General features: G+C 40.1%; 1 protein-coding gene across 1 annotated transcript in view; it reads left to right on the forward strand.

Moving 5' to 3' along the window:
- Dnah5 (dynein axonemal heavy chain 5) overlaps nucleotides 1-20,899 on the forward strand; it is a 257,325-nt gene that overhangs the window by 141,858 nt on the left and 94,568 nt on the right. The window contains exons 42-47 of the mRNA XM_005356665.3: nucleotides 6,114-6,260; nucleotides 9,392-9,633; nucleotides 13,909-14,085; nucleotides 14,797-14,998; nucleotides 16,700-16,842; nucleotides 17,534-17,668. Coding sequence (XP_005356722.2) covers nucleotides 6,114-6,260; nucleotides 9,392-9,633; nucleotides 13,909-14,085; nucleotides 14,797-14,998; nucleotides 16,700-16,842; nucleotides 17,534-17,668 — 1,046 coding nt within the window. The remainder of the gene's footprint in view (nucleotides 1-6,113; nucleotides 6,261-9,391; nucleotides 9,634-13,908; nucleotides 14,086-14,796; nucleotides 14,999-16,699; nucleotides 16,843-17,533; nucleotides 17,669-20,899) is intronic.

The following is a 20,899-nucleotide window of genomic DNA, read 5'->3' on the forward strand; positions in this document are numbered from 1 at the left end:
TGTATAAATTAATTAATTAATTAATTAATTAATTTATTTATTTATTTTACATCCTGGCCACAGTTCCCCCTCCTTCCTTTCATCCCGTCCTTCCCATTTCACCTCTGTTCCCACCCCAATCCACCTTTCCTCTGTTTCTGTTTAGGAAAGGACAGGTATCTTATGAGTATCAACAAAACATGGCATGCTGTTATTTTTCTTTTTAAAGGAAATCAGCGTTAATTTATTATCATGTAGTGCTTTTCAGCCAAATTCATATTGTTTCCATGAGTAGGAAATAAGCCCAGCATTTCCTTTTCTTCAGGTCCACTATGACTTTGGTCTGCGTAACATTTTGTCAGTTCTGCGTACACTGGGGGCAGCAAAACGAGCCAGTCCCACGGATACAGAGTCTACCATTGTAATGCGCGTGCTCCGTGACATGAATCTTTCCAAACTGGTGAGAACCACAGGTGGAAGAATCCCACCTGCTTAAGGATGAGTTTAGTCAGATTTAGAGATATTTATTTAAATTTATTTATGCCTGGTTCTCGGATCAAATGCCTGAGAGCAGAGTTTAAATTATATGTTTTCAGAAGTTCCTTTTCAAATGGCTCACATCTACCCAGAAGTATTTCTATTTCAGTAGAATTGAATTAAGTTAGGAATTATAGACTACTATCTTCTGAATGGGGGAGTTTATGAAACATTTTAATGTAAGTAGGATTTTCTTTCCTTCTGTTTTTTTCTTTTCTCTTCTCATCTTAACTTTTTAATTATGGGAAACATGAGGAACATATTACTCAAATAGGCTATGCTTTATCTACTAATGGTCACCCTGGCTTGTGTTGAGTGTTTTCAAAATTTCTGTATATTCTGGGTTTGTGCTAAAATACTTGGTCTTATTTCCTTCTTTGTTCTTTGTAGATTGATGAAGATGAGCCCCTCTTTCTGAGTTTGATTGAAGATCTATTTCCAAATATTCTTTTGGACAAAGCAGGCTACCCTGAGCTGGAGACAGCGATCAGTAAACAGGTAACGCATTTCATGGCTGTGTCTGATTTATCTGAGTCTGGCGGGACTCAGGGGAACCGTCCTCACCGACCTCTGGCCTCAAGAATGATAGTGAGAGAGAGACCGCTGCTTCTTTACAGGAGAGGCCACTGTAGGCTGTTGATGAAGCTCCCCTGGCAGTCACACGTCCAGTGCAGTCACATCCAAATGGCCTCAGCATTAGTGGGAACCGTTCCACCAGATTCAGAAATAAAATGTCACAGTTGGCAGGGTCTGTGGGGACTCAGCTTCCTGCTGAACCTCAGCTTGACTCTGGCATCTGCCACAGTGGTCTCCAGGCTTCTGTTTCTGTGTTCTATTTGCAGTGATGTCATGTGACTTCTCCACACTCATTCTTTTCCTCTGAACACATAATGTAGTTTTTCATAGTCTCTGTGATGGAGGGAATTTGTTGTAACATGTCTAGTCAAGCATCTGGATTTCAGGACACTTGCTGCCATTTAATTTACCAGAGTCTTTCTGTGAGTGGGAACAAACTGTGTAAACCTTGTCCCTTAGTTTACCTTCCTCTAAGAAAAGTTTTGGGAAGACATATTGTTTTTATGCCATGGTCATTAGTTTATAACATGAAATTGATTTTCTTGAAAGTAATTGCAATATAATTAAAATGTGGTAGTATTTACTGTATATTTTTTTGCCTTAGAATTAGTATACCAAAGTTTGCATTTACTGATCAAAAAGAATAATAATTCATTTTGCAAAAATATTTTCTCGTCATTTTCTAAATTAATTATAGCTCTTTCTAAACGGCTAAGTAATTTATAAGATGACTTATGTCAATTGATGGTAGGCAGGGAACTTTCTGAAGAGTATATATTACATAAAGATACATGATCATTATCTTTAAAATTATTCTTGTTTTTAATATTTTATTACTTAGATTTATTGTATGTTAGTTTCATAAATGTATATGATGCCTTCTGATCACGCTTATCTATACTTTCTTTTATCTACTTCCCACCCCCATCCACTTCCATGTCTACTATAAATCCCCTTCCCAGATTTGTGTCTTTTTGTTTGGTTTTGCGACTTACTGAGTTTGATCAGGGCTGACCATGTGACCATGGGTCTGGAACTGTATGCATGCCGTCCTCTGACAGCTCAGTGAAGCTCATGGGAGGGGACGCAGAGAGAATGCAGGAACTGGAAAGTAGAGGAGTTGCCATCTTCCGGGCTCGACAGAGCCACTGTATTCATGAACTCAAAATTATTCTCCTCAAAATAAAATCACGATTTACAACAAGTTAAAGCATAATATAGTCATTTCATAGATATCGGATCATAGACCTGGATGTTTTGGGTTCAGATTCCAATTTCATGACTGTAAGTTATACTTCACGGAACATGGGTCAACCTATGCTTCCACTGTCTTACTTATTGATTGTGTCATTCTCATCATCTCGTTTTACAGATGAATCTCAGAACGGTGTTTGGAAATTCCTTACTCCATGCTTCTAGTGGGTAGAAGAATGCACAGTGTGCTAGCTAGTATTGGAATTCACATAGACTTTCCATCAATCTGATGTACTAAACATTTTCTGGCTATCCATATCATTGTTTAAATCAAATGTTCCAGATACATTTTGCTATTTCATCTTCTTGTTAAGTTTCTCCTCTGACTTACACTTATTCAAGTGCTAGTATTGAAGAGTCAGTTCCTGAAGAGAAGTGCAGGTACTTCTTCCTAGCTTGGGATGAGTGATGGTGTTGGCCCACTCTTTGTCCATGTTTGCATGCATTGGTTCTGTGTGGTAGTTTTCCCCCTTCTGAATGTGGTTAAATACACACCATACAGTTTATTCCTGTGACCGCGGTGAAGGAGGCAGTCTGACTACAGCCCGGGTCCTCTCACTCCTGGGCGTGTACTACGCAGTCACCCATCCTGTCCATTCTCTGATTGTTTTCTTTCTTTACAAACAGAAGCTCCCCGGTCATTAATCCACTCCCCCCCCCCCATTTCTCCTTCTTCCACTCTTCATCTGCCGTAAATCTGGGTCACGGTGAATGCTGTCTATTATGGGGATTTTGTTGTGCTTCAGGTTGAGGAAGCCGGCTTAATTGACCACCCTCCTTGGAAACTGAAAGTCATCCAGCTTTTTGAAACACAGAGGGTGAGGCACGGAATGATGACCCTGGGGCCCAGTGGAGCTGGGAAGACCACTTGCATCCACACCCTGATGAAAGCCATGACAGGTATGGGAGCAGCAATTCTGTTGCCCTGGGGGACACATCTCAACAGCTGTAGGACATCTGAATGCTCAAGAGAGATGTGAAGACACAGAGAAGAACACATTCTCTCTCTCTCTTTTTTTTTTTTTAGGAAGGAATACTAATTTACTACTAATTGGGGACATTTAAGAAATAATATATTGTGTTTAAGCAAAAAAGGAAACACTTTAAAGTGGTATTTCTGTGGTGTCATGTGTTTTACACATTTAATTTCCTCCTCATGTTGAGTTTGAGAGGAGACTGCTTGTTATTTACTATAAATATCAATGCTCAGATTCAGAAATTCCCATGGTCAGAAAATGACAAGTGATGGGACCGAGAGTTAGCGGAAGGGCACGTCAGCAAATTCCCAATAATATCACAGCACTTTCCCCGCGAAATCTATGATACAATGTTACTTTTGAGTAAACACACAAAATTGTCGTCTCAATTCTTAAATTCTGTCATGAAGAGTTATCTCTATTCTAAAGCACCTCGTATGCAGATATTTCTCTAGCAAAGTTGCATAAACAAATTTTATTTCCAGATGCCCCCTCAGCTTTATGGCCATTATTCTTGAGTTCTCTGGCTCTCACTCTAACACCAATGCCCCTAAACCTGTTAGCAGCCTGAGTGGTTGCAGAGCTAAATTACAAAATTTTATGAACTTTGTTGGAATGAAATAGACACCATCAAAATGGAAAAAAGGTGCTGCAGGGTTCCACCTAATGGCGCCCTGCTCGCTGACACTGGAACATGGTTGTTGGTTGCCGGAGCCTGACAGGACCTGCAGCAGGCTTCTTCACGTGATACATTGGCTCTCATTTCCAGAAAGTATCGGATGAAGTGAATTTGGTATGCAAGGGCTCTACCAGTTGTCCTTAGGTGGTGGCAAACTGTGCTCCTCCAAACTGAGAACTCACATCTTCATGGCTTTTCATAAATGCTGTGAACCTTCTGTTTAGGATTTTTATATGTCTTTAAATGATGATGTTTTCATAATTATGCTCAATATTTTTACTACAGTTGAAGCTGTTTTCTGCTAACAATCAACTGTAAATGTACCCGGTACAAAAGCTTGAACAAAATGAACTGCTAAATATTGAACAATATAAATCCATTATGAATGCTACATCTAAGTTGTATAATCCATTTGGTGTTGTGAGTTTGGGAGGAGTTCCTTGAAAAGACAAATCTATTACTAGATGATTTGCTGTTTATTAACTTACTCTTGGCTTTAGTATATAGAGTAAACATTAATTACATTAAGTAGCACATTGCTTCATATTGAAAAGCTTAATTATCCAAAAGACAAAGGAGATAATTGGGTGGAACCCGTATTAAAGAGGAGCGTGACCCGTGCTTGTTGTTTGCTGATTCACAATACAACTCAAAGTAATTGTTTTGTAACACTCTGTAATGTGCGATTCTGCCAGGTTTTATATTAGAACCAGGGAAACGGGCATACAAAAGCATGTAAGAGGTTAACAATGCGGTGAGGAGAACAGTCATAGACTCATAATTATAACTGAGCATTTAATTGTTATGATGAAGGTTTGCTATAATGGGAATAGAAGTGGCGGGAGGCGGGGAGGAGAAACTTTCTAAGTTATCCTAGAGAGTCTTCCAATGAAGGTGCAGCATCATCTAAGGGTTGAGCTGGAAGATAAAAGATATTTTCTACAAGAGCCCTGCAAAGGGTGAGAGTGAATGGGAAGGATATTATACATGGGTAAAGTGCTTCAGCATGGCTGAAACTCAATCAGTGGGGGGTGGGACCCTGTGTGTCTTAGGGCTGCGTGTAGCTGTGCAGTAAGTGCTTGCCATTGTAAATGGCTCAGCTCCTATGGTTTACCCAAGACATGTGCTATGACCAATGAGATATAACTCTTATAATTATTTCTTTTTGCCTTAAGCCTCCTGTAAAAAAATGTATTTCAGGTAGGTAAACAGAGAAGCAAGGGGGAATTGAAACAAAGAATTGAGACAAAGGAAAACTGGAAAGAATTAAAACTTAGGTGAAAATCAGAGGACGGAAAAATAGGCAGAAGAATAAATAACATGACTCGAACGGCACGTGCATGAATTAAGACTTCTTCCTTGAACTCTGGAGGTGGCCTTGAAGGGCTGGACTCTCAGGCTGCCATTACTAATTTGCTTTGTGATTTCTAAAGAATTAAAAATTTGTTTCTGTTTTCTTAAGTGGGTGTTTTAGTTGGAGTTCTTTAGGGAAACTGATACAGGAGGGAGTCATGCACATTGACATATTCCCAGACACACACACACACACACACACACACACACACACACACACACACACACACGAGATATCTTGTAAGTTGGATTAATGGAAATAGATACCAAGAGGTTGCATCTCCTGTTATTCACAAATTGCAGACCCAGGAGAGCTGGTTCTATACTTCTATAGTAAAAAACCAGGGGATAAGATGGTATAAATCCTAGCCAGAACTGTAGAAGATGAATAGGTGCATAGGCTCAGTTACAAAATAAAAAAATAAAAGGGAGCTTCCTCTCATCTCACATCTTTTACTCTGTTAGGTCCCTGCAATGGACTGGGTAATTCTTATACACAGAGAAGGTACTCTCATGGTTCCAGTATGGCATCCCTTTTGTCCCCAAAGCAAGATAAATTTATTTCATAGACAGCAAAGTGCTGTACTCAATAAAGGATGACATGCTAATTATAAGTTGGAATACAGAATGACATTTATTTTCGGGATAATTTTTCACTTTTCAAATTTTGACCACTTACTGACAGCATACCACAAATTAGTGCAATGTTGTTTCATGCCACATCTGAGATGTTGAAAGTTTGGATGTCTTTGCTGCAGATTGTGGAAAACCGCACAGAGAACTGAGGATGAATCCCAAAGCAATTACTGCCCCACAGATGTTTGGACGACTCGATGTGGCCACAAACGATTGGACCGACGGGATATTCTCTACCCTTTGGAGGAAAACACTGAAGGCCAAAAAAGGTAAAGGGATTAATATTATTTCAGACATGCACTTCTAAACAAAATCATAGATGACTAGATAGAATTGCTAAGCAGCAGTGTTGCTCATATAATATGTTAGCCAAAACTGAGTAAAAGATTTTACTATATTTATAATAAATATGAAGTGATAAAATTCTGACTAGTGTACTTAAACCACACCTTTGGCATTTTCATTGCGTTTATTTATTCGTTCACATTATTGTGTGGACACATGTCACAGTATGCGTGTTGGCGTCAGAGGACAGCTTTTAGGAGTTGGCTCTGTCCCTCTACCATGTGGGTTCAGGGATCCAACTCAGGCTTTGAGCGTGGAGACAGGGTCATTTATCTGTTGAGCTCTTTTGCTCCCTCTAGAAGCTTCCTCTTTAAGAAATGTCTGTTTTTAAAGTAATACTTATGCAACCTGGTAATATTTTAGAATAAATAGTGTAGTAATAGGAGCGGCGGGCTGCGTCCCGGCACCCGGCCGCCCACATGGCTAGCTTTACCCGAAATAATTACACGGACACTGTGTTCATTTAATCACCGCTTGGCCCTTTAGCTCTAGCCCTTACTGGCTAATTCTGATATCCCGATCAACCCATCTCTAATAATCTGTGAGCACCGGTCTTAGTGAGCACCCGTCTTACCGGGAGTGTATCTTCCCAGGAGCGGGGAGCATGGCGTCTCTCTGAGGCATCTGCTCCCGAGAGCAGAGCTGTGGAGTCTGAGCTCACTTCCTCTTCCTCCCAGCATTCTGCTCTGTTTACTCCACCCACCTATGTTCTAAGCTATGAGCCCAAGCAGTTTGTTTATTACTTAACCAATGAAATCAACAGATTGATATATGACACTCCCACATCAAAATAGGAAAAATCTGTTAAGGAAGTCTGATAGCCTGAGTAAAAGGATTTGCACTATGACTGTGTTCACTGAACAATTTAAAAATGTAACATTTATTTATATACAACTTGTTTTTAAAAACCATTTCTCCTATGAAATTTTGTAGAGAAATGAGCTTCTTTGGGCAGAAAATCCTATGTACCAAAAGCGAGCTAGCAAATCCTTCTGTTTGGGGGACACTAGTATCGGGTTGTTAAAGCAAGCATTTGAGGGCTGGCTGCTCGGCCTGAGTGGGCCCACTTGTGGACATTGAACAGAGCACAGCGTTCTCAGAATCTAAGCTCAGCAGGAGGAGACAGCGCAGCTCCCCTGGCATTGTGTCTTCTCACTGCTGAGGGAGAAAGGGGCACTGGATACAATGGCAGGGCTGAGAACCCAGGAAGAGCTCTTGACAGATCCTTCCTGCCTTTACAGACCCCTGCTGATACCCGTTTAGACAAGAGACAATGCAAATGCCCCTATTAGTAACAATTATTTTACTGGAAATTAAAACAATTGCTTCTGATTTGTTCAATTGCCCTACATAAACGTGGATCCAGTGATGAGAGCTTCCCTCCGACAATTGCTCAGCAGGCAGTCTTCTCTAGAGAAGAGTGAAGCTGCAGTTTCCACGGAGACCTGTGCCGAGGTCACAGTTTCACCGGTGGCAGCCTGAGTGGGTTTCATTAGGCATCCCGAGTCATTTCGCTAGACTAGAATACTCACAGTAAGACACAGCAAAGATTTGCAATGAGACAGTGATAGTGTTGGTGAGTAACACAGGCAGGCAGACGTGAAGAGGAAGGACAGATGAACCACATAACCTTCGCTTAGATCTGCCTTCTTGCTGAGCCTTTTTCTGCTTGTTGTTCCTTGGCCCCAATTATCTCCTTAAGTGACTCCTTTCAGGCTGGACCCCCTTGTCTCCTGAAATTACACTCCGAAGGGCTTTAGTGATTTCTGGCATATCAAATGCAGACTGCCCTTTCTTTCCAGTCCAGTTCTACCTTCAGTGGGCTCACAAATGGTCACCTCTCTTCTGAACCTTGAATGCTTGGTCTCAGAGATCCTTCATCCTTCCTTCCACATTCACTGGGTTGATTGAGATGTCTGGAAAAGGTGGGAAGCTTGAGGGGCAACAATGGAGTCCCTGATAGAAATCTAAATGTTACATTGACTCTGTTCCCAGACCTCCTGTCTCTCTCTACATTTTTTTTTTTAATCTAGAAGAAACCCATACAATCCCAGTGGCTTTAAATGCCACTTCTAAGCGGAAAGATTCTACATTCTAATATCTAGACTGATCTCTCTCTCAAACAACTCAAGAACTCTCTTGGGATGTCTGCTGGATATTAGCATATGCAAGACTGAATTTGTTCTTAACTCTGCGTGTCTCTCCCCATTGTCTTTCTTATTAGACTGATGTATCACCCCTTCTCATCTTGCTAATTAGGTTTGGCTAATTTTTGCCCTAGACTGTCTTATTTACTTCTCTTCATCCCTTCGGGCTATTGTAATACAACACAATAGACAAGCTGGTCCACAAACAGCAGACAGACATTTACTTTACCCTGTTTTGAACGCTGCCAACTTCTCACTTGTATCCTTTGATGGACAGAGGGGTGAGGGATTTCTTTCTCATACCAGGGCACTAACCCCATTCCTGAAGTCATTCCTTCATTCCCTAATCCTATACACTTAATCTTAGAGAATAAGATTTTAACATCTCACAGGGTCCAAGGCATTCAGTTCATTTTATCACCTGAAGCTTGTTCCTGCTCCAGGGTCTTTGCACTTTCTGTTCATAGATGGAAAAAATCACTCCATTCTCTGTGTAAAATCCTTCACTGACCCCTAATTCAAAATAATACCTGCTCTCCGAATCTGCTTAATATTTCCTTATTGTTTCTCTGATTGTCTGTGTGTTTTTTCCACTTAGAATGTAAGCTCTCTGAAGGTGGTACATTTTCTCACTCACTGTCATTATCCCAGCCCCTAGAGCTGTGCTAGTATAGAAGGTGCTTAGTATTTGTTCCAGAAGCAATGGAGTTTTGATTTAACTATAGTTTGTACGTAACTACCACATAAGGAATTTGGAAGATCCTTTGTGCTTATACAACCTAGTCATCATTGAGATCAAAGTTTTATTTAAAATTAATGGTCATTACACAGCTCTACTTCTCTCTGAAGCTCCACAGCTACTTACACAGGCATCTGTTCTCTTTGTCTCCTCTTGGGTGGCATTTCAGGGGAACATATCTGGATAGTTCTCGATGGTCCAGTTGACGCCATATGGATTGAAAATCTGAATTCCGTTTTGGATGACAATAAAACTCTGACTTTGGCCAATGGCGACCGAATTCCCATGGCTCCAAACTGCAAGATTGTTTTTGAACCTCATAACATTGACAACGCTTCTCCTGCCACCGTCTCAAGAAACGGAATGGTTTTCATGAGTTCCTCTGTCCTTGATTGGAGTCCTATTCTTGAGGTATGATTGAATTCCTTCGTTTGCATAATTAAAAAGGGAAAAGAGTCTTCAGCATTCTCTGTGAGCGTGCTGATTCTTCTGCAGCTGGTGGTGTAATTGCCTTTTTATAGCACTGTTTATGAAAGGCCCTCGAATGCACAGGGATGTGCAGACCCTGATTGCCCCTTGCGTGCTTCTCCAGTCCTCTTCTAATCACTTAGAACTGTGATTTCCAGGTAATTGTCAGGCTCACGTGAATCAATAATCCTGCCAAAGTGTGGCTGAGGCCTGAAAAGTGAAATTCAATTCATCACTTTGTGAATCCATGGCAGGTTTGAAAGGCACTTGTTCACGTAAAATTTGGGAACGGCCATCTTAGAATTTTAACTTAAAGACAATTTTAAAATTTCACATAAAGATTTTTTTTATGAGATTCAGTAGCTGTAATATTAATTTTACCTTTGTGGTTAGAAATAATATTTCATATGATATCACTTCAATTTATGACCCGGTATAGTAATTACTTTCAATAGATTCTAGTATCTTTTAATTATAGTTTGATTATATTTACATATTTTACATGCTTATGCGTTTTATCAAACCGTTATTATAAGATAAAAGTAAGTGCTACTGGATAATCCATGTGATGTTTATGACATAATTGTCTAGATTTTAAATTTTCCTTTTCCTTTATATTTTGAAGATGATTTTATTTTAAAACTTCCTAATTTAAATTAGGTAGCTATTATTTTATCTTTCAATTATATTTTTGTGCTTTTATCTATATAAACATATTCTAACTTTTATTAATGTCTTTTCAAAAGTTATGTGATCCTGGGCTACAAAAAGGTTTAGACTTCATAACATATACATAGAGCTAGAAAAGCGTGTTTGGTAGCAAATGATACTGACATTCTTGAATATGACTCTAAAAATCACTGTTAAAGGTTTCATACTGCATAGTTTTTATGTCCACTAAAAATGAAGCAAGGTGCTCTTAGATATGCAAAAGTACTTATCAGTGGTAATTTAAAAAGTACAGGTAATTGTGTCAGATCTGAGTCCTGTCAAGCTACAGTCTCCAGGGAGGGCACCAAAGGGTCCTTATGCTTAAGTCTCACAGTAGATCGTGTATCTGTGCTTGGTGATTACAGCCACAATAGAATGCAAGTAAATTGTAATTACATGATCCCCCAAATATTTAAATTCCACAAATTATTTGAAAAATACACATATTGTATTAACAAATGTTTAGCTTGCTCCTTCTAAAATACACTTCTATTGTACCCTACCTGGATTTCTACAGAATTCCCCACTTAATCACATCTTCATATGCTTTATAACAATGCAGTGTCCTCAGACATCAGGGGGGCTGGCTGTGAGGCTTTGTCTCCTACTGATGTCAGAAGATACACCAGAGAGTCTCACCAACTAGGACAATAATAAATAGTTCCGAGTTGGAGCGCGGAGGCCACTACACAAAGTGCTGTAGGTTACTAAGGGATGCGGAGAGCTGGAGAGATCTTCCGGCGGAAGAGTGCTGCCTTTAAGACCAGCTTTCAGCAGCCCAGAGAAACCGGGCAGGCGGTGACAGAGCTGCTCTCACACACAGGAGACTTTGTCTGAGCGCCAAAGCTTAATTCCTCATTTTATTTTTCTCTCTACTGGATGTTCTTTTTCTCTTTTACAGTCCTACATTTCCCTCTCATCTCTTTTATATCACCCAAGACAAAGACTTCTGTATAAGAAAAGATTACCTCATAACCACAAGTGATATATTTTCTAAAAACTAATTAAACTCTTCACATAAGAAGGAATTACGTTAAGATCACAAGTTACATGTTTTCCTTAGAAGCCCACAAGTAGTTAGACATTATTCCTTGTATTAATGTTCCCACCTTAACATCTTCACCCCAAAGCAATGGTTCTTTTATTGTTGATTAACAAAGTTCTAAGCAAGCCACATTATTTCAGGCAGTTCCTTTGTTCTGGCAGGTGGCTGTGCAGCTTCAGCATGGCGGATTCCTATTCTTCACTCCTGAGAGACTTTAAATGAGGGCTTAGCTCACCACCTATTTTCCTTTGCACAGAACAGGGTCATTTAATTTCCTTTCACAACTTTGTTTTTTCCAAGTGCCTACCAGGGCCCGTGATTAATTCTGTAAGTTACATGACCGAGGAACTCAGGGCTAACCTTGGGTTTAGGGGCATAACTGCTTTCTTTGGTCATCAGCCCCCTTTCCCACAGGCAGACTTCGTGGGTCTGTAATGCATGAAACTTCCTTGTTTTTATTTTCCATCTTCTGCAAGTCTCACATCTAACAAAGGGGAAGTTAACTTTTAGCCTGTATTTACCTTCTTTTGTATCTCTTATTGGAGCATTTGGCAGAATAACCTAAATCCTGTCCCTAATCATCTTTACTAACTATCCTAACCACCCCTATCTTTTTAGGCTAACTTAGAATGTCTGGTTAAATTGTAGGCCTAACTAATCATCACTGCTCTTAGAAAAATTATCTTCATTATTATCTTCAAGTAAACTGGCCAGTGAGTATTGGGATATTCCCAAGAAATAATCACACCATACTAGATACAGTGGGATTCCTTCATGTACTAATCATACCATGCCACATACAGGAGGATCACGGCAGCACCAAGCAGAAGGAAGCACAGCAGAAGCAAGGGGCATCCCGGAAACAATCCTCCCAGGGCTTTGCTTCCCCAGGATACACCCAGAGTAGGCTTGTTATCCTGAGTTGTGTCCCATTGCTGTCTGCAGCTCCTCTGACATGGCCACCAGCAGAGGAACACACAACCGGCTCTTCAATGCCAAATGATTATCCCGGGATACATGCGTACAAGTAACATTATGCAGATTGAGCAGGTTGTGTTTATGTACTTAGACATGTATATATGTATATACATATATGCATGTAATGCATATAGCAACCATTAGTGAAGAAAAGAGATCATGAATTTGAAAGAGAGCAAGTAGAAGCATATGGGAGGGGTTTGGGGGGAGGAAAGGGAAGAGGGAAATAAGGCAGTTAATATCTCAAAAATAATAGCAATAATTAAAAAATTATTAGCAGTATTCTCTTGGACGTGATCAGGAAGAAGCAGGGTTTACCGAGAACCAGACTGAAGATGTTAGAAGAGGGTGCTGCGGCCTAAGAAGCTAAGGAGGAGTCAGGCCTGAGGAACCCTTCCCATAAAACAGTTCTGTGCCATGATTTTGTTATTGTGGAATCATGGTACATTCATGATTCAATGACTAATTCAGAGTTAAGATTTTACTGCTTTCTTGAGTCCCTAATTCTCACCCGGGATGTTGAGTTGATGGGTACACTCATCTTTCTTTCTCTCTCACTTTTTTTTTTAAGATTTATTTATTTATTGTGTACACAGTGTTCAGCCTCCACGTATGCCTGCAGGCCAGAATAGGGCGCCAGATCTCATTACAGATGGTTGTGAGCCATCATGTGGGTTGCTGGGAATTGAACTCAGGACCTCCGGAAGAGCAGTCAGTGTTCTTAATCTCTGAGCCATCTCTCCAGCCCATACACTCATCTCTTGACCCTGTGAGAATTACCCGAAGAAAATCTGGCCCTGTCGGCCAGCAATGGAGTGCTCTGGCTGCCTTCCCAGCACTGACCAGCAAATTTTTAAGTAGTGCTTTTCTCTGAATGACACACCTCCCTTATTTAGTCCAAAATGTCAAAATTGTCCAGTTTTCTGAATACCTTTTTTTCTACATTACTTACTAAGTTAGAAGAATTTAATGGAAATAGCCAACTGTGGATAAATTTTTGTTTCTTGGTTTTTTAAAGACTTGAGTATGGAGTTTCCTTCGCTCCTCTTTTGTTGCCTTTGGCCATCTTAGCAACCCACTGTAAATGCCCTCCCATTTTCTTGAAGTACATTTTAACTAGTGTTAGTTGAGGGCTGTTTCTGCACACATGGCATTGGGGCTGAGAACACTGCAGACAGACTCATTGGGTGTTAATTCTTGCCACAGACTGCATGCCGGTTGTGGGACGCTGGTGGATTACTGAAGCTGTAAATGTCGGGGGATGCTAATAGTTCCCATCTCAGAGAGTTGCTTTGAATATTTAGACGAATCCTTATATGAAAGAGTTTGTAGACAGGCTTGGTATACAGCTCAAGCACAATAACCCTGTGCATAATTATTAATTGTTAATTAATGTTTATAAATTTGATAATGCTGTAAAAATGTTTAGCCCTCAATGGTCCTTTTCCTGGTTTCACCAATGCACAGATGTGTTGAACCCACAGGGTTTCCTCAAGAGACGGTCTCCTCAAGAGGCAGAAATCCTGCGGCAGCTGTATGTGGAGACTTTCCCAGACCTGTATCGTTTCAGTGTTCAGAACCTAGAGTACAAGATGGAGGTGCTGGAAGCCTTTGTCGTCACACAGAGTACCCGGATGCTGCAAGGGCTGATCCCTCCAAAGGTGAGGGGCTGTACCTTCCTCCCGAGCACACTGTAGAGAGCGCAGGATTTGAAACTAGACTTGATTAGGGTGGATGTGATTGGGGGTTTGGAGAGGTTTCAGACACACTAATTTTATTTTTCCATAACTATCTTTGAATTTTGTTGCTGGTTAGTATAACTATATAACAAGTGTCATTTTTTTTTTAAAAAAAAATATTCCGGGCGGTGGTGGCGCACGCCTTTAATCCCAGACTCGGGAGGCAGAGGCAGGTGGATCTCTGTGAGTTCGAGACCAGCCTGGTCTACAGAGCTAGTTCCAGGACAGGCTCCAGAACCACAGAGAAACCCTGTCTCGAAAAACCAAAAAAAAAAAAAAAATTCCTATTATTTATTTATTTATTCTGTGTACTTGAAGAAGTCAGAGGATAAATTGTAGGTTGTTGGTTGTCTCATTCTACCATGTGGGTCTGGGGATCCAATTCGTGCTGTCAGGCCTGGAGTCAAGCACCTTTATCCAAAGTACCATCTTGCCTTCTTGCTTTTATTTATTTTATAAACCAGTTAGTACCTGTGTAACTCCATTTCTCATTTTCTCCTCGGTTGCATCCATTCTTTTATTCTTTTGGGCATAGCTAATGTCTCCTTTCTCGGTTTATTATTTTTATTTAGTAAAAATTTAGACGAAAGCTGAGAACCAAGTAATTAAAAGGGGATGCTTGTGCCTCCTCAGGAGCAGGCTGGAGAGGTAGGCCCAGAGCACCTGGGGAGGCTGTTTGTCTTTGCCATGATGTGGAGTGTGGGTGCAGTCCTGGAGCTGGAAGGTCGCAGCAGGCTGGAACTCTGGCTGCGCTCGCGGGAGGTGCCCACTCTGCCCCTGCCACAGTCGACGGATCCCGGGGACACCATGTTTGACTACTACGTTGCACCAGATGGTGAGCGTGCCCTGTATTCAGGGTGGAAGGAAAGGGTGTTTGGTCCAACTTACTTCTGTGTTATTATAGTGAGAACTGAAATGCTTGCCGGTAACACTGAATTAGGAATTTTAATGAACAGAGAAATCTAGTAATTGTTATTTCCCCAAGCTTTACTTCGGGTTCCAGGTACAAGTTCCACTCGCTTAGCAGGTGGGACCTTTAGTGACCTGAACAAATTGAATCACTTTCCTACTCAGATATACAGCAGCCATTCAATGGAACCAAATGTAAAAAAATTGTATTCAAATATAGACATCCATATCTACAGATGTCTATTCACTCATTTATATATCTCTATATACATTAATATATACTTTAAAATAACATATATACATAAACATGCATAATGCATAGACACATATATGCGATAATACACAGAAGCAACTTTGTATTTTTATGGTGTTCATACACATGCCACCTAGTACCTTTCCCCATATGAAAAGCTTGTGAGATTTGACATTTGACAGTGATTGATGGCTTCTGGTACATTGCTTCTGTCACTCTCCTCGGTATTTTTATGTATGCTGTGTTGTTGAAGAGCTACATACTGAGAAAACAGGTCGAAGATATTTCTGAAGGTGCCCAAATAGAGGACTCTATTTGGAATGGTTCCTGGGGGAGTTTTGATCAAGCTAACATGTTCTGAGAGTTAACTCTACTGGATATTTCTTGGGTACATGGTCTTAACATAGCTCAAACAGGACTTTAACTTGGTATGTTCTTGAAGATGGCCATGAACTTCTAATTTTTCTGCTTCTACGTCCCGGACACTGATATTACAAGCATGTGCCACTGTACCTGGTGTCTCATTTAGCTGTAATTTTCAACTTGGTATATCCCAGAATTATCTGAGAGGAAAGGCACAACTTAAGAATTATCCAGATCACATTACTCTGCATACAAGTCTGTGGGGAATTGTCTTGATCATTAAATGGATGTCGAATGGCCCAGACCACTGTGGGAGTCACCATCTCTAGACAGGTGGTTCTGAGCTGTATATCAGAAGCTAGCTAAACATTAGCCAGAAATCAAGTCAGTGCATGAGCCAGCAAGCGGCATTCCTCCATGGTTTCTGTTTCATGCTCCTGCACTGAATTCCTGTCTTGACTTCCCTCAGTGGTGGACTGTGACCTGGAAGTATAAAATGAAATAACACTTGTTGAATTAACACGAGTTGAGAAATGCCAGGCTAGCTACAAGATAAGCCAATTATATTTTTCTTGATTATAAGGGGCAAACTCACAAAAAAGGAAAGAGAAGCCCAAGCTTCTCGGGAACAACAGAGATAGAGCGAACCCTGGGCTGCTAGGTGTTTTTCTCCTAGTACCCACAAAGATCATCCCTTAACTTGGTTCCACCTCTTAAAGTTCATTGGCTGACGGAGATTCCCTTCCTCTCTAGGTTGAAAAGGTCAGAATTTTATTATTGCAACAGAAAGAAAAGTAGAAGACCCTGTTTTATGCCGTGCAGGTCTTTAACCCAGGAAATTGTTCATGGTAGACAATCACTGTACCAGCTGGGCTATAGCCACATCCCCTTAATAATCTTTGTTTTATGGCGAGTATTTGAAGATATCTTCATGATGTTTTGAAGGTGTCTGATCATGACATGGATGTACACTCTTAACTGGAGGGTGTGAATGCCTACTGTTCTTCTCAGGTTCCTGGAGGCATTGGAGCCTGTGTACCCCGGAATATGTGTATCCACCTGATATCACCCCAGAATATGGTTCTATCCTGGTGCCGAATGTTGACAATGTGAGGACTGACTTTCTAATCAACACCATTGCCAAACAAGGCAAGGTATGACTTTCTAACTGCTATGGAAAATAGTGCATGTTGCAGGGGCACATGAAAATATAAAAGTACCCAGCATTTATCTCCCACTAGCTTCTACTTAGAATAAGGGAAAACACTATCTAAATGAGTGATCTCCTTTTGTTGTTTCTCAACAACAACCTAATGGGTCAAATAGGCCTGGCTCCTAGTTTACCATTCTAGTTGAAGGAAGTGAAGTTTGCCTTGTTTTTGCTAAGACCATCCCTCCCTTTTTGGTTACTGACTTAGTTTGCTATGGCTGTCATAACAAAATGCCAGAGCTTGGACGGGTAAACCACAGCCGTTTCTTTCCTCAGTGCTGAAGGCTGAGAGCCCCGATGAAGTACTGTTGAGGTTGGTTTTTCCCCAGGTCTTTCTCCTAAGCTGAGGGACAGCAGCTCCTCCCTGTGACTTCCCAAGGCACTTTCCTGAGTGTTTACTTCTCCCGTGTTTCTTTGTGTATCTAGATCCTGTGCTGTGTAAGACATCATTAGGCAGCATCTACCACCTTAATAACCTCGTTTGGGCAGCCAACGCTGTAGAGTTCCTTTTTCTAGGTACAGTCACATTGGAAGATACTGGGCATCCGGGCTTCAGTTTAGGAGTTGACAGGTGGGAGGGGCACAGTTCAACCCATGTTGTTTGTTTTATTTCATTCCATCTGAATTCATTTTAGGCTGTGCTGTTGATTGGTGAACAAGGGACAGCTAAAACAGTCATAATCAAAGGATTTATGTCAAAATATGACCCTGAAAGTCACATGGTCAAGAATCTGAACTTCTCTTCGGCGACCACTCCACTGATGTTTCAGGTACCGCCTTTGATCTCGCTCACAGGTGTAGGTCTGTGCCACTCCTGGAGGCTCAAGGTGTTTCCTGTGTCTGTGGAACCTTGCCAGACCTTCCGTAACCATGACATCACACTAACACTGTCTTCTATTGTGACTGTCATTCAAATGTAGTAAATTCTCTTTTTAGTTAGCTTATACTCTATCATCTTAAATTATGGGGAAATAAGAAATTCTCTGAGAACTAATAAAAAAGGTGGGCAAATAAGGTGCCACAGGCCTCAGTGGTGTTTAAAATATTTGTGTAGAAATGTAGGAAAATATAGGAAAACCATTTTAAAGCTGAGACACAGAGAATCACTTCCTGACTAGACACGAATAGCTCAGAGGAATAGAATTACTGGCAGGATTTCATGAAATTAGATATCTGTACAGAAAATTATCAAGTGGAAAGAGCCTACAGAATGCAAGAAAATCTCTGCCACCTACTCATCTGATGGGGAAATACTTCAGAATGCAAAAATCCCATTGTTTAAATCCAAAATCACCCAATCATAAAATGGGAAAATGTTATGAACAGACACCTCTCAAATACAAAAATGCAAATGATGTAAAAACATGAAGAAAAATGTTCAAAATACTTTGGAATTAGCAAAGTACAAATAAAACTACACTGAACCACTTCTTACCCTCATCAAAAATGGCCCTAATCATTTAAAATTTTTAATTTTTTATTAGAACATTAATAAAATTTGAAAAAGATACTTCTCAAAAAGTATAATTGGAAGGCAAATATTTATGAAAAAACAAGCTCATAAATTTTGCTTCTGATGAACTTTGCTTCTCTCTGCTTATTGAAATCAAAATAGTAGATCGATGAAAATTGTTGAAGGCATGGGTAATTCATGACTTCTCATTGCTTAATTTAATTGGTCACATCAGAGCACTAATACACTAAGACTACTGACTGAATTTCTGAATAAGACTATCAACTTCATCATACTCCTCTGCTGGAGATGAAATTTCCAATACCGACTAGCCCTCAGCAAACAAATGACATCTATACAGTGTCTTGGCATGGAATTCTAGATGAAATGTCAACCCCAAATTGAAGATACTTAGCAGTGGTGTTTTGTATTATTATTATTTTTGTATGGGTATAGAATAGAATATTGAATTACCTTAGACTAGTAATAGACATATAACTATACATATATATCTGCCTTATATACACACACACACATACACACACACACATGCATGCACACACACACATAGAGCGAGGGAGCGAGTGAGCAAGAGAGATATTCACACATATATTATTAGCACTATACACATATATTATGATTCTGCATCATATTTAAGTAGTTTTTTTTAGTTTTACTTTAGAAGGACAGTTCTCTTTAATGGTTATAATTATAGTCTTATTTGAGGATGAATATTTAAAATTATCTCAGTGTCATTTTCTTTTTATTGCGTAGGGCAATTAGCCACTTTCCTGAGAATTCCGTACATCTTTGGCTTTTAGTATGACTGGGGCATCACTGTTAGAGATGGATGTAGGGGTCTGGCAAGCAATCACTGGAATATCCATGTTCTCAATGTTCAAGGACAGGAAGCTTCCTGTCTTTTGTTATTTCATGACATCATTGTTTCTTCTCCTGCCCAGAAACACCACAGCACCACCTACTCTGCTTTCTGCCCAGGCCTACCTGACTGCTGACCATCAACGCTTTTTATCAAGCTGACTCGTTAGTTTGAGAAAGCTTTCAATTAACCAAACTCCTGTAATTAATTAACTTTCTCACTATAATTTCCAATCATTCTTACTACACAGAGCCAACGCAGCAGAGGGCATTTGTCTGTTAGTCTTTCACTTACATGAATCCCAAGTAGATGAGGAGGTAGCTACTGCCCACCTCCTGTTGGCTGCCATGATACCGCACAGTCAGATGGAGGACATTGGTCCTGCCAGCTGCTTCATGACAGTTCCGTGTGGTCCAGCCAGTGGAAGGTTTATATGTTTCTATGTCCCTCTTTGTTTGGGACACTCAGGTTTACACATACTGTCTCTTGTTCATAATTAATCATGTCCCCTAAGGCTATCCAAAGTGTTTAGTTTGGAGAAAAATTTTATACTCAGCCCCAATTACATTTTGTCCAAGAGAATTTGTTTATATTCTTTAGAAGACAACCCATTTTTCTCCTAACCTAGAGTTACCTTATTTTTTCCCATTTTTAAAATTATTGATTCATATATTTGTGATTTAAGTAATCCAAAAATGTGAAAAGAAGAAAATGAAAATTAAGAGAAATTCTAAAAAGTTTGATCTCTTTCAAAAAACGATCTTAATGTCTTTTGAATATAGCAACTATCTTATATCCATAAATTTTAACTTTCAGAAATGAGAATCATAAGGCCTGGCAACACACTTCACATCTTTTCTGGCACTAGAACGAACTGTATAGGCCGTGTGCAGCCAAACCATGATCTATAAACAGGAGAGCATGGGTGGCTTTGGTGAGCATGGAGCCGGGTTTTTCAAACCCTTCAAACTCCTCTTTGCTTCTTTCAGTCATCTCTCCTGGGTAAGAGAGAATTCTCGTGGCTTCTCAGAACAACATGGCACTAGTTTCCAGAGGAGAATCCTCACAGATGAGGAAGCACGGTTAATACGTCAGGTTTCACTGTTTATACTAAGTGTTCATTGGTGGCCAAGTGTGAGCTAGAAGACTGGTCCCATCACCTGCTGTGCTTTTCCCCTCCCTCTCCCGCCTACTTCCCGTGGACTTTCTTTATCCGCCTTAACACTCACAACCGAATGATCAATAGTGTGCTTATTTCATTTTTAGCTTTTAGTTATGCGTTTCGATATTTCCTTGTCAGTTCTCATATCAGGTTTAAGTTTTAAATCCCTCATGGAAAGTTTTATGTCTATCCATTTGTCTGTCTAGCATCTATCTTCATTCATTTTTTTCTTTATCTTTTCTTTTCTTTCTTGTTTTCGCTCTTTCTTTCTTTTTGAGACAGGATCTCACTGTGTAATCCCGAGTGACTTTTTAAACTTTGCCAATGTAAGACTGCTTCATAATTTACAACAAAGTAGGAAGATTCTATTATTTAGGCTGTAGATTTTTAAATAAAGAGCAAAACCTCTCAGTTTTCATAATTTTTAGATATATATCACATGTAGATAAAAACCAAGTAAGTAGCCGGGCAGTGGTGGCACACGCCTTTAATCCCAGCACTCGGGA

This window comes from Microtus ochrogaster, chromosome 19, assembly GCF_000317375.1.
Source record: "Microtus ochrogaster isolate Prairie Vole_2 chromosome 19, MicOch1.0, whole genome shotgun sequence".
Lineage (NCBI taxonomy): Eukaryota > Metazoa > Chordata > Mammalia > Rodentia > Cricetidae > Microtus > Microtus ochrogaster.